We start from the raw sequence: 12,625 nt of genomic DNA, 5'->3' as shown, positions 1-12,625 counted from the left end.
TATCTTTCTGTGAATGTGGTTTTCCTTCCCCAGGTTGCAGAATTGTAGTTCTTGCTTCTGCTGTCTGCCCTCTGGTGGATGAGTCTATCTAAGAGGCTTGTGCAAACTTCCTGATGGAAGGGGGGTTAGAGCTGGGTGTTTCCCTGGCAGGCAGAGCTCAGTAAAACTTTAATCCACCTTTCTGCTGTTGGCTGGGGCTGGGTTCCCTCCCTGTTGGTTGTTTGGCCTGAAGCGACCCAGCACTGGAGCCTATCCAGCTCTTTGGTGGGGCTAATGGCCGACTCTGGGAGGGCTCACACCAAGGAGTACTTCCCAGAACTTCTGCTGCCAGTGTCCTTGTCCCCATGGTGAGCCACAGGCACCCCCCCTGCCTCTGCAGGAGACCCTCCAACACTAGCAGGTAGGTAGGTCTGGTTCAGTCTCCTATGGAGTCACTGCTCCTTCCCCTGGGTCTCCATGCACACACTACTTTGTGTGTGACCTCCAAGAGTCACGTTTCTGTTTCCCCCAGTCCTGTGAAAGTCCTGAAATCAAATCCCACTAGGCTTCAATGTCTGATTCTCTAGGAATTTCTCCTGCCGTATCCTGTGGTTGGGAAGCCTGACATGGGGCTTAGAACCTTCACTCCAGTGGGTGGACTTCTGTGGGATAAGTGTCCTCCAGTTTATGAGTCACCACCCAGCAGTTACGGGATTTGATTGTATTGTGATTGCGCCCCTCCTACCATCTCATTGTGGCTTCTCCTTTGTCCTTGCCTGGGGGGGTATCTTTTTTGGTGAGTTCCAGTGTGTTCTGTCGATGACTGTTCAGCAGTCTGCTGTCGCTTTTGGGAGTGAGAGCATGTCCCTGTACTCTGCCATCTTCAACCAGTCTCAGCAGTGTCTTTTTTTCTTTTTTATTGAAGTATAGTTGATTTAAAATGTGTTAATTTCTGCTGTACAGCAAAGTGATTCAGTTATGTGTATCCACATTCTTTTTTATATTTCCTTCCATTATGATTTATTACAGGATATTGAGTAGTTCCCTGTGCTATATAGTAGGACCTTGTTGTTTATCCATTGTATATATAACAGTTTGCATCTGCTAATCCCAAACTCCCAGTCCATCCATCCTGCACCCCCCATCCACCTTGGCAACCAGAAGTCTGTTCTCCGTGTCTCGGAGTCTCTTTCATAGGTAAGTTCATGTCATATTTTAGATTCCACATATAAGCGATACCATATGGTATATGTTGTTCTCTTTCTGACTTACTTCACTTGATATGATGATCTCTAGGTCCATCCATGTTGCTGCAAATAGCATTAATCTTTTTTATGCCTGAGTAATATTCCGTTGCGTGTGTTTCACATCTTCTTTATCTGTTCATCTGTCAGTGGACATTTAGGTTGTTTCCAACTCTTAGCTCTTGTAAATAGTGCTGCTGTGAACATAGGGGGCATGTATCTTTCTGAATTAGAGTTTTCTCTGGATATATGCCCAGGAGTGGGATTGCTGGATCATATTGGTAGCTCTGTTTTTACTTTTTTGAGGAACGTCCATACTGTTTTCCATAGTGGCTGCACCAGTTTACGTTCCCACTGTCAGTGTAGGAGTGATCCCTTCTCTCCACGCCCTCTCCAGCATTTGTTATTTGTAGCCTTTTTGATGGTGGCCATTCTGATTGGTGTGACGTGGTACCTCACACCTACCTCATTGTAGTTTTGATTTGCACTTAGCGTAGTGTCTTCATCTGTGTTGTAGATCACCTATGGTGTAGCGTATGTCATAGTTTCTTCCTTTTGAAAGCTGAATAATATTCCATTGTGCCACATGTTATTTATCCATTCTCTGTTGATGGACACTGGGGCGCTTCCACCTTTTGGCTATTGTGAATAATGCTGCAGTGCACATGGGTGTGCAAGTAATATCTCTTCAAGACCCTCTGCAGACAGCTTTTACCCAGCCTAGGGTCCCTTTTGGGTTCAGTGGTCCCAGAAAGATCCATCAGGCCCTATCTAAAAGCCATAGAATTTGAGCTGGAATGACCCTCAAAGGATAGCTAATCCAACCCTATTTCTAGTGAGTGCCAATATCAGGACTAGTACCCAGGTGTGGTGGCACCCAGGACAGGCCACTGTACCCTGACTGCCCTCAGTAGTGTTTACAAATCAATGGGCAAGTACCTGGTTGTACGTTCCACGTTTTGGGGTTTGCTGTTTCTATGCGTCTTACTCTTCCTCATAAGCCTGTTTCCCACAAAGAGCTCAGCGCTATTGCTGTCTTTATAGCATTCCTTCGCTGAAGGACTTAGTATGATTTCACTTCAGAGCATTCTACACAGTGCATGCTTAGTGAATAGTCTATCCCTAAGGCAGCAGTTCTTAGAATCACTTTTTTTATCAAGTTAATGTACATAGTTTTAGGTAGTTTTTATTTGGTTTTTTGTTTGTTTTTTGGCTGCCTTTGGTCTTCGTTGCGGCGAGCGGGGGCTAGTCTTCGTTGAGGTGCGTGGACTTCTTATTGCGGTGGCTTCTCGTTGTGGAGCATGGGCTTTAGGCATGCATGTGGGCTCAGTAGTTGTGGCGCACGGGCTTAGTTGCTCCGCAGCATGTGGGATCCTCCCGGGCCAGGGCTCGGACCCGTGTCCCCTGCACTGGCAGGCAGATTCCCAACCACTGCACCACCAGGGAAGTCCCTATGATTTTTTTTTTAATGCAGTCTAATTGTCCCTGTACGGAGGCAAACCTTTTCAACTTGTAGCTGCTGCTTCTGCCGTTTACTTCAGTGTATAAATAACATACCTATTAATCTGTTGTCTTCCTTTACCATGGTTCTCAAACTTTAGCATTGCTAAACTTGTTAAAACAGATTACCCACCCCACCCCTAGAGCTTCTGAACCAGTGGATCTGGGCTGGGACCCCAAAATTTGCATCTTTAACAAGTTCCCAGATGCTCCACACACTCTGGTCTGGGACCACGTTTTGAGAACCACTCTTAACACCCCATAACCTCTCACTGGAGCTCTGTCAATTTGGTTAAACGGCATCCATGTTTACATTATTATTATTGCCAATATTTCATGTTACATCATTATTCACAGCATTGCCCCTCAGTTACTGTTATTCATATGCTTTTTGTTTAATCTTTTCTTCCAGTTTTAGTGATATAATTGATATACATCACTGTATAAGTTAACAGTGTACAGCATAATGGTTTTGACTTGCATGTACTGTTAAATGATTACCGCTATAAATTTAGTTAGCATCCATCATCTCATATAGATATAATAGAGAAAAAAATTACTTTCCTTGTGATGTTACCTCTTAGGATCTACTCTCAATAGTTTTCATATATATTATACATGTGTTAGCTGTAGTCATCATGCTGTACATTACATACCAGTACTTATTTATCATGCAACTGGAAGTTTGTCATGCAAATCGAGTTTTGACCACCTTCCTCCTATTCCCCCTCCCCCACACACTGCCTCTGATAATCATGAATCTGATACCTTTTTCTGTGTTTGGTTTTTTGGTTTTAGATTACACATCCAAGTGAGATAGTACAGTTGTCTTTCACTGTCTTACTCTTTTCACTGAGCATAATGCCCTCAAGGTCCATATATGTTGTCACAAATATCAAATATTCTTTGTTTTCTATGGCTTAATAATACTCCATTTTATGTGTGTGTGTGTATATTTATATATAAATACAACTTAATTATTCACCCCTCTGTTGATGGTCAGTTAGGCTGTTTCCATGTATTGCTAATTGTAAATACTGCTGTTATGAACTTGGGGGGTCAAATGTCTTTTCAAGTTAGTGGGGTTTTTTGTTTTTGGGGGGTTTTTTGTTTGTTTTTAACATCTTTATTAGGGTATAATTGCTTTACAATGGTGTGTTAGTTTCTGCCTTATAACAAAGTGAATCAGTTATACATATACATGTTTCCATATCTCTTCCCTCTTGCCTCTCCCTCCCTCCCACCCTCCCTATCCCACCCCTCCAGGCGGTCACAAAGCACTGAGCTGATCTCCCTGTGCTATGTGGCTGCTTCCCACTAGCTATCTACCTTACGTTTGTTAGTGTATATATGTCCATGCCTCTCTCTTGCCCTGTCACAGCTCACCCTTCCCCCTCCCCATACCCTCAAAAGTTAGTGTTTCATTTCCTTTGGATTTATACCCAGAAGTGGAATTGCTGGATCATATGGCGGTTCTATTTTTAATTTTTTTAGTTTGTTTTATTGAAGTATGGTTTATTTACAATGTTGTATTAATTTCTGCTTTACAGCAAAGTGATTCATTTACACATATATACATATTCTTCTTCGTATTCCTTTCCATTATGGTTTATCACATGATATTGGATATACTGCCATGTACTATACAGTAGGACCTTGTTGTTTGTGCATTCTATATATAATACTTCGCATTTCCTAATCCCAGACTCCCAATAGATCCCTCCCACACCCCCCATCCAGCTTGGCAACTCCAGCTTGGCAACCAGAAGTCTGTTCTCTAAGTCTTGGAGTCTGTTTCATAGGTAATTTGTCATATTTTGTTTCACATGTAAGTGATATCATATGGTATTTGTCTTTCTCATCATGACTTACATCACTTGATATAATATCTACGTCCACCCATGTTGGTAGAAGTGACATTATATTGTTCTTTTTTATAATAATAATACCATTGTATATATGTAGCACATATTCTTTACCCATTCTTCTGTCAGTGGACATTTAGGTTGTTTCCATGTCTTGCCTATTCTAAATAGTGCTGCTATGAACATAGGGGTGCATGTACTCTTTCCAGTTATACTTTTATCTACCTATGTGGCAAGGAGTGGGACTGCCGAATTATATGGTAGCTGTGTGTTTACTGTTTGAGGAACCTCCATTCTCTTCTCCATAGTAGTTATTACCAGATCACAGTCCCACCAAAAACATAGGAGGGCTCCCTTTCCTCCATGCCCTCTGCTACATTTATTGTTTGTAGACTTTTTGTTCATGGCATTTTGAGTGGTGTGAAGTGATGCCTCCTTGCAGTTTTGATTTCCAGTTTTCTAATATTAGGAATGTTCAGCATCTTTTCATGTGCCTCTCTTTTTAACACTATGAGTAAAATGTACCTCTGGATATTGGCCTCCTAAAACTGGGCCCTGTTTTGAATTCCTTTCCTATTACCTGCTCCTGGGCATTTCATGACAGCAGGGGTCTTTACAGGCTCACAGGCTTTGAGAATATGAAGTTCCCCTGAGCACCTGCTTTAAAGTTGTTGTTACTGGAAACGGCCAAAAGGCGGCAGGATCTTTTCATGCCCAGCTCTGGTTACACCTGCATGTACAGCCTAAGGGGAAGTCGTGTTCCTGGGTTGTGAGTTAGTGGAATGTGTCAGCACAAACACCCAAGGGCTTGTATCTCATTACTTCATTTCCCCCCTCCCAGACAGGTCCTAACCCCTGCAAAACCCCAGTGCTGAGGGTGCTGTCCTACATGGGTGGGGTGACCCTAATGAAGGCAGCTGAAGGTGGGAAGGCCACCACCAGCAGACATGGAGGCTAGGAGACTATTCAGAGCGCTTCCTGGCCAGAGGGTCCACCATCCTCTGGGTGCACTAGGTTGGCTTTAGCTGCGGGGGTGGGGGGGGGTGGGGTCTGCCTGGATCTGGAGATTGTGGTGACATCCCCAGGGGACCAGACACTCCAGGTCCAAGGCGGGCTCATTTGCTGGTACATCCTCCCCAGCTCCCTCAGGCCCAGAACACTCCAGCCTTGTGTTGCTGGCTGCCCAGGCTCCAGGGGTGTGACAGTAGCCCAGGTTCCCCAAGCCAACACGGAATAGAGGAGGCATTTTTCTCTCTTTATTGTATTTTCTTTTTACTTCTGATTTTAGTTTGGAGTGTTGTACATTTACAGTGGTGTTTTTGTTTCTGGTGTACAGTGACGTGTTTCAGTTATGCAGATACATATTGTTCTCTCTCGGATTCTGTTCCCCTATTGGTTGTGACAGATTGTTGAGTAGAGTTCCTTGTGCTCCACAGAAAGTCCTTGTTGATTATCCATTTTATAAATATTAGTGTGTACAGGTTAATCCCAACCATGGCATTTGTCCCTCCCCCCATACTTTCCCCCTTGGTAACCCTAAGTTTCTTTTCTACGTCTGTGAGTCTGTTTCTGTGTTGTACGTTAGTTCACGCCTATCAATTTTTAGATTCCACCTCTTCGTGAAATCTTATCTGTTCTTCTCTGACTTGCTTCACTTAGTATGATCTCTAGGTCCTTCCACCTTGCTGCCAATGGCATTATTTTTCTTTTTTATGCCTGAGTGTCCATTCTATTGTATATATGTACCACGTGTTCTCTCTCCATCCGCCTGTGGATGCAGATTGTGGTTGCTTCTGAACCTTGAGTGTTGTAGGTCTTGCTGTAGTCAGTGAATGTGCAAGTGTTGGCTTTCCAAGTATGGTTATCTGCAGACGTGTGCCCAGCAGTGGGCTTGCTGGATCATATGGTAGCTCTGTTTGTGGTGGTTTAAGGAACCTCTGTAGTGTTCTCCATAGTGGCTCTACAAATTTACATTCCCCCCAGTGGTGTAGGAGGGTTCCCTTTTCTCTTTGGCCTCTCCAGCATTTATTGTTTGCAGACTTTTTGATGATGGCCATTCTGACAGGTGTGAGGTGATTGATAGCTTGTTGGAGTTTGATGTCTCTAATGATTAGTGATGTTGAGCATCTTTTGTTTTTTGGCATTCTGTATGTCTTCTTTGGAAAAATGTGTATTTAGATTTTCCACCCATATTTGGATTAGGTTGTTTTCTTGATCTTGAGCTGCATGTATATTTTGGAGATTAATCTTTTGTCTGTTTCATTTGCAAATATTTTCTCCCATTCTGAGGGTTGTCTTTTCGTCTTGTTTATGGTTTGATTTGCTGTGTAAAGTCTTAAGTTTCATTAGGTCCCATTGTTTGTTTTTATTTCCATTACTCTAGGAGGTGGGTCAAAAAGGATCTTGCTGTGATTTATGTCATAGAGTGTTCTGCCTTGTTTTCCTCTAAGAGTTTGATAGTGTTTGGCCTTACATTTAGGTATTTAATCCATTTTGAGTTTCTTTTTGTGTATGGTGTTAGGAAGTGTTCTAATTTCCTTCTTTTGCTGTCCAGTTTTCCCAGCCCACTTATTGAAGAGACTGTCTTTTCCCCATTGTACATCCTTTGCCTCCTTTGTCATACATTAGCTGACCATAGGTGCGTGGGTTTATCTCTTGGCTTTCTATCCTGTACAGTTGATCTATATTTGTTTTTGTACCAGTACCATACTCTCTTGCTTACTGTAGCTTTGTAGTATACTTTGAAGTTGGGGGGCCTGATTCCTCCAGCTGTTTTTCTTTCTCAAGATTGCTTTGGCTATTTAGAGTGTTTTGTGTTTCCATACAAATTGTAAAGTTTTTTGTTCTAGTTCTGTGAAAAATGCCATTGGTAGTTTGATAGGGATTGCATTGAATCTGTAGATTGCTTTGCGTAGCATAGTCATTTTTACAATGTTGATTCTCCCAATCCAAGAACCTGGTATATCTCTCCATCTGTTTGTATCATCATCTTTAATTTCTTTCATCAGTGTCTTTTATAGTTTTCTGCATACAGGTCTGTTGCCTCCTTTGGTAGGTTTATTCCTGGGTATTTTATTCTTTTTGTTTGAGTGGTAAATGGGAGTCTGCTTAATTTCTCTGATTTTTCATTGTTAGTTTATAGGCATGCAAGAGATTGGAAGTGGGCTTCTTGACAGTGGGCCCTGTTTTGAATTCTTTTTCGAAGAATTCATTGTACCTCTGGAAGTGTGCAGATACAGTTCTTCACTAGTCAGCTCAATTTGGGTTTCTGGCTTTCTCTCCTATGGGTGAAAGGACCTGCTGTTAAGTTCTGTTTTGGCTTGAGGCACTTTTTTCCACTCTGAATATGCCACTGGCTGAGATCAGGTAGGACAGCTGGTTTCTTTCCCTGCACCCGTGAGGCTGGAGCATCGGCTTCACAGCTGCCTGGATTCTCTGGTCAGGCTTGCTAGACAGTCAGGATGGCTACTCGACTCAGCAGTAGGTGAGGCTGGAATTACCTTCCTTGCCCTGGCAGTACCTAGCAGAATGGGATCAGAGAATGCATGGCTTATTTTAGGGGGAGCTGAAGAGTCAAGAGTGTGCACTGAATTCCTGATCAGGTGAGGCCACTAGATTTGCTATGCAGACAGTGAATGCCACTGGCAGTGCTTTCCATTCCCGTGTTACCTTAAGCAGGGTTGTTGACCGGCTATGTGGCTTCACTGGTTGGGCAGTCCAAAGGCTGTATTCAATAGCAAGTGCAGCTGTGGACTGGTGTGCTTTCCAGGGAAGCAGCTTTAAGGTTACTAATGCTTTGTTTGTGGTCTGGACTGTAGCCTACCTGTGCCCCAGCTTCCCTGTCAGAACAGACTCACTTGGGCCCTGCAGGTAGGGACTCAGGCTGTGGAGATCTGAGTGCTGGTTGTTGGAAGCCCTCTGGTCACAATCCGATTCTCAGCAGCTGGGCCTCACAGGTTCAGCTGAGATCCTGGTGGAGCAAAACCAGAGTATCAGCACCTGCAAAGTGATGAGCACAATGCAGTGGGAGAGGGGAACGGGTGCTGGATGTCACTGGAGGGGCCAGAGCCTCAGGGGAGGCCGCTCCCTGTGGTACTGTGCCAGCCCCTGGAAGGGATGCTGGGATCAACGTGTGGCCCCTTCTTACCTTCAAACAGAGTCGGTCTCAGTGTCCATAGTGCAGGGCACTTCAGCCTCACTGCTGTGTTGTAGGATTTGTTCATGGTGTGTCTCTATGAATAGCTGTTAGTTCTTCTTTTGAGGGAAAGTGAAGCCGTGAACAAGTTGTGTCACCATCTTTATGACATCACTCTCCATACTCCTCCTTTCTTACTCTGTGTGGATACTTTTTCCTTTACTTCCATTTTGGTGGGATTTCAGTGGGGGGAACCAAAGTAAGTGCTCTCTTTACCCACAAGACTGTGAGCTGTAGTTCTTGCTGGAGATCTTTGCCCTCTTTAGAGAACCCAGGGAGGTAAGGGCAGGGATACATACCTGTAACGATGTGTGTGCTGGCTTGCAGGTGACCCTGTGGAAGGAGTCGGTTGACGGGCAGTGGGTGTGCATCAGTGATGTCAACAAGGGCCAGGGTTCTGTGTCCACTTCAGTCACAGAGGGTCAGCAGAACGAGCAGTGACAAGACAGGCACAGCCTGTTCTCTACCTGCTGCCTCCAGGACTGCCCCTTCGTGGGCCAACTGACCACACAGCTGGGAGGAAGAACACCCACCTCCCACAAGATCACTTTCCTGGGAGTCCTTAAGAAATGCACCCAGATTATCATCTGCCTTAACATGATTTGATATGGTTTGTAATTTACTGTCCACCTGAACACACACTTGTTCTGAGGGAAAAACAACCGTCAGCTCTATTATTTTAAGATATTGTTGGTCATTTTTATGTACCTTTTAGGTTCAGACATCATTTGGGGGGGTGGGGAATTGTTTCCAAAGTAATTAAATAAACTTGTATTGCTTATAATTCTTCCTGCATTTTTCTAACCCCTCCTTACAAAGCTCGTTTTACCTCTTGCTGGTTAGTGTCCTAGAACAGCATTACCAAGACCCAGGTCCCTATGGGCCTAGCTGAGTCCTGCCCACAGAGCTGATCTTTCACTGTGTAAGTCCTTGTGACTCAGTCTATGCTGAAGGCACCATACAAAGCTACACCTGGCCTTCAGGGATGGGACTGCAGCCCCCAGCTCTGCTACTTATCCTGAGGCTAATAAAGTCTGCCCTGCACATACAGTGGAGTATCAACCATATCCCAAGAGTTTACAAGACTGAAGAGGAAAGCAGGCACAATTCACCTGGTTTTCTGCCGTCAGTGGAAGGAGCAGCTCACCAACACTGAAACAAGGATCACATCCAAGGGGAGGCCCTGGGACCCTGAAGTGAAACAGCAGGTCACGGCAGTAGCTGAGACCTGTATGAGTGGCATGAACTTGGAGCTTTCACACGTGAAGCAGCACAGCAAACCTGTGTAGGAACAAACCCCCAACTTACTGGTGAGGAAACTGGCAAGAAGGTCAAGAGCTGCCCTGGGCCGTCCACCACCAGGTGCTAAAGCCACCATTGGCATCCTGATCCGTCTCAGCTCAGAACTCTCAAGGCTGGAATCCACGACCTGCTGCTGGGGCTCCTCAGCCGTAATCGGGGAGTGGAGCTCACGCCGGGCCTTTATGTGTGCACACACCAATGAAAGGGCAGGCCGCTCACTGCAGGAGGTTCTGTGCACAGCTAAGTGTGGACCCCTCTTCTGCCTGTTCTTTGTCCATTTTTCAGAAGCAGAATCCCTGTTGTGAAATAAATCTTACATCATAACATATAAAATTGGAAAAAGTGCAACTACATTGGTTCAAGTGAGGACAGAGGGCCTGCCCACAAGACCTCCCAAGGCATTCCGCAAAATCCTAGCCTGCACAGAACAATAGGAAAATTGCTGCTCCCTCCCTTCCATTATTCAGATGCGAAAAGAAAGGCCAAGGAAGCACCTTTGCTCGGGCTTCTCAATGGACACAAATTACACTGAATTCTAGTTAGCTCTACGTATCTGCCTTCCTTAACAAGCTCCGTGCTCCCGAGGGCAGGCCTGGTCCTCCTTACAGTGCCATATACAGATGATTAATGAGAAGGGACTGGTCCCATGTCTCACAGTGGGTTAGTGATAGCTTATTGGGCTCCTGGCCATAGGCTGTGTTTATAGCTTACACCATCCCATCGAATAATCTGGAAGTAAATGAAATTACCACTGTAAACAGTTTATGCTTAGGGTGGTAACACGTTAGCCATTCCTGGGGTAAGGGAGATACCTCCAATTTGTTACAACAAAACAGGCCAACCAAGTGCAGTGCCATGTTGTGTCTATCTTCAGGGCAGTTGCCAAGCCCAAATGAGAGGAATGTAAGGGTAATTTAAAAGATACACAGAGAATTCTAGTTAGGGCAAGATGGCAGTAGCAGCCACACTGATTTTCAATCCTCTCACAAAAGCAAAGCAACTAGGATAGCAAAAGAAACCCCTGGGCTTTTGACATTAAGGTAGCCCCTCAAACTCTGAATCATCAAGGAGCAGGGCCAACCATTCATAAGGGGGAGATTTCCACTTCCACACAGGAAGGATTCACAGCTCCAAGAGTTTCCCTCAAGCCATTAACAACTCGAAAAACACAAAATCCATGAAACAACTGCTTTCCGATGTAGGACAACAGGCAGTGTTTGGAGGAAGAGGAAAAAGTGGGCGTGGGAAGGGAGCACCACAATGGCCGCAGCTTTCTTCCTGGAGGCAGTTCCCAGGAAAGGGCAGGGAAATCGAATCCAGAGCAGCCTCACTGAGTTAAAAAGACAGATGAGAGTTCAGAAAGGCAAAGGTAGCATTTACAGAGTACTAGAGAAGAGCGAGCTGCTCAGAGACAGCCAGCTCCTCCGACCTGCAGGAGGGTCTCCTAGACTTTTGACCAAGTACTAACCTGCTTACGGGAAGGGTCAAACTCTCGTGACCAAAGAGCAGTGGGCCAAGCATTCCTGGAACTCAACAGAGGGCGAGTAGTTCACGTTCCCAAGAACCAGAGTGCAACAGCCTCACGATACAAAGGGCACTGGGTCGAGTCCTAAGAAAGATCACGCGTCAATGGTGTATCTTCAATCAGGTCTAGAGTAAAGGCTGCTCTGGACCTTAAAAGCAAGCCTTGAAAGCATCAAACTGATCCACCAATAATGTCACTTTCTGCCAGATCAAAGCCCAACGCTCTTTAAAGGAACAACAAGAAAATTCAGCATGTGACAGCATAAAATTTACAACATCCATCACCTAATCCAAAATTACTGGGCAGGCAAAGAAGCAAGCAAATGACCCATAACCAGGAGAGGAAAACAGTGAATAGCCACAGACTCAGGAGAGAGACCACGGAATTAGCAGATGACTACCTTAAAGACAGCTATTATAAATATGTTCAAGAATGTAACGGAGGGCTTCCCTGGTGGCGCAGTGGTTGAGAATCCGCCTGCCAATGCAGGGGACACGGGTTCGTGCCCCGGTCCGGGAAGATCCCACGTGCCGCGGAGCGGCTGGGCCTGTGAGCCATGGCCGCTGAGCCTGCGCGTCCGGAGCCTGTGCTCCGCAACGGGAGAGGCCACAGCAGTGAGAGGCCCGAGTACCCCAAGAAAAAAAAAAGAAGAAAAAAAAACGAATGTAAAGGATAATGAACATAAGAAAAATGGGAGATATTAGAAAGTTGCAAATGGAGTCTCTAGAAATGAACAATTCAATATCTGGAGTGAAAAATACCCTGGATGGGAGTAAAAGCACATTAGACACTGACAGGAAACATCAGTACATGTGAAGACAGCAATAGAAACTATGCAAACTGAAGCACAGGGAGAAAAGCACACAAGGCAAAACAAAACAAACACAGAGACTCCAGTATTAAGTAGTCTAAAATATGTGTCAGTTGGATTCCAAAGGAGACAGAAAAAAATGTTTAGAGAAACAGCCAAAATTTCTCAGCTGGATTTGAACTATAACCCTACAGATTCTAGGAA

The 12,625-nt window shown here is 44.8% G+C and overlaps 1 protein-coding gene and 2 long non-coding RNA genes across 7 annotated transcripts in view; 2 read left to right on the top strand and 1 right to left on the bottom strand.

Moving 5' to 3' along the window:
* Positions 1-9,567, top strand: part of SEC13 (SEC13 homolog, nuclear pore and COPII coat complex component) — a 54,511-nt gene extending 44,944 nt beyond the window's left edge. For both annotated transcript variants that reach the window (XM_067755438.1, XM_067755439.1), the window contains one exon: positions 9,111-9,567. In XM_067755438.1, coding sequence (XP_067611539.1) covers positions 9,111-9,224 — 114 coding nt within the window. In that variant the 3' untranslated portion in view covers positions 9,225-9,567. The remainder of the gene's footprint in view (positions 1-9,110) is intronic.
* Positions 1-12,625, bottom strand: part of LOC137232739 (uncharacterized) — a 55,494-nt gene that overhangs the window by 8,871 nt on the left and 33,998 nt on the right. The window contains exons 7-9 of one of the 4 annotated variants that reach the window (XR_010947165.1): positions 8,736-10,381; positions 8,446-8,558; positions 7,976-8,108 (exon numbers count right to left, since the gene is read on the bottom strand). This is a non-coding gene — a long non-coding RNA (uncharacterized lncRNA). Of the gene's footprint in view, positions 1-7,975; positions 8,109-8,445; positions 10,382-12,625 lie in introns of those variants that run through there. The other 3 variants (XR_010947167.1, XR_010947164.1, XR_010947166.1) reach the window with 3 other exon arrangements.
* Positions 7,943-9,082, top strand: LOC137232740 (uncharacterized). Its single transcript, XR_010947168.1, has 2 exons — positions 7,943-8,072; positions 8,191-9,082. It is a non-coding gene; the product is annotated as an uncharacterized lncRNA (long non-coding RNA).

The sequence above is a fragment of the Pseudorca crassidens genome, chromosome 10 (assembly GCF_039906515.1).
Source record: "Pseudorca crassidens isolate mPseCra1 chromosome 10, mPseCra1.hap1, whole genome shotgun sequence".
Classification (NCBI taxonomy): Eukaryota; Metazoa; Chordata; class Mammalia; order Artiodactyla; family Delphinidae; genus Pseudorca; species Pseudorca crassidens.
Note: the sequence above shows the minus strand (reverse complement) of the source record. Positions and strands in the feature narration are given on the sequence as shown.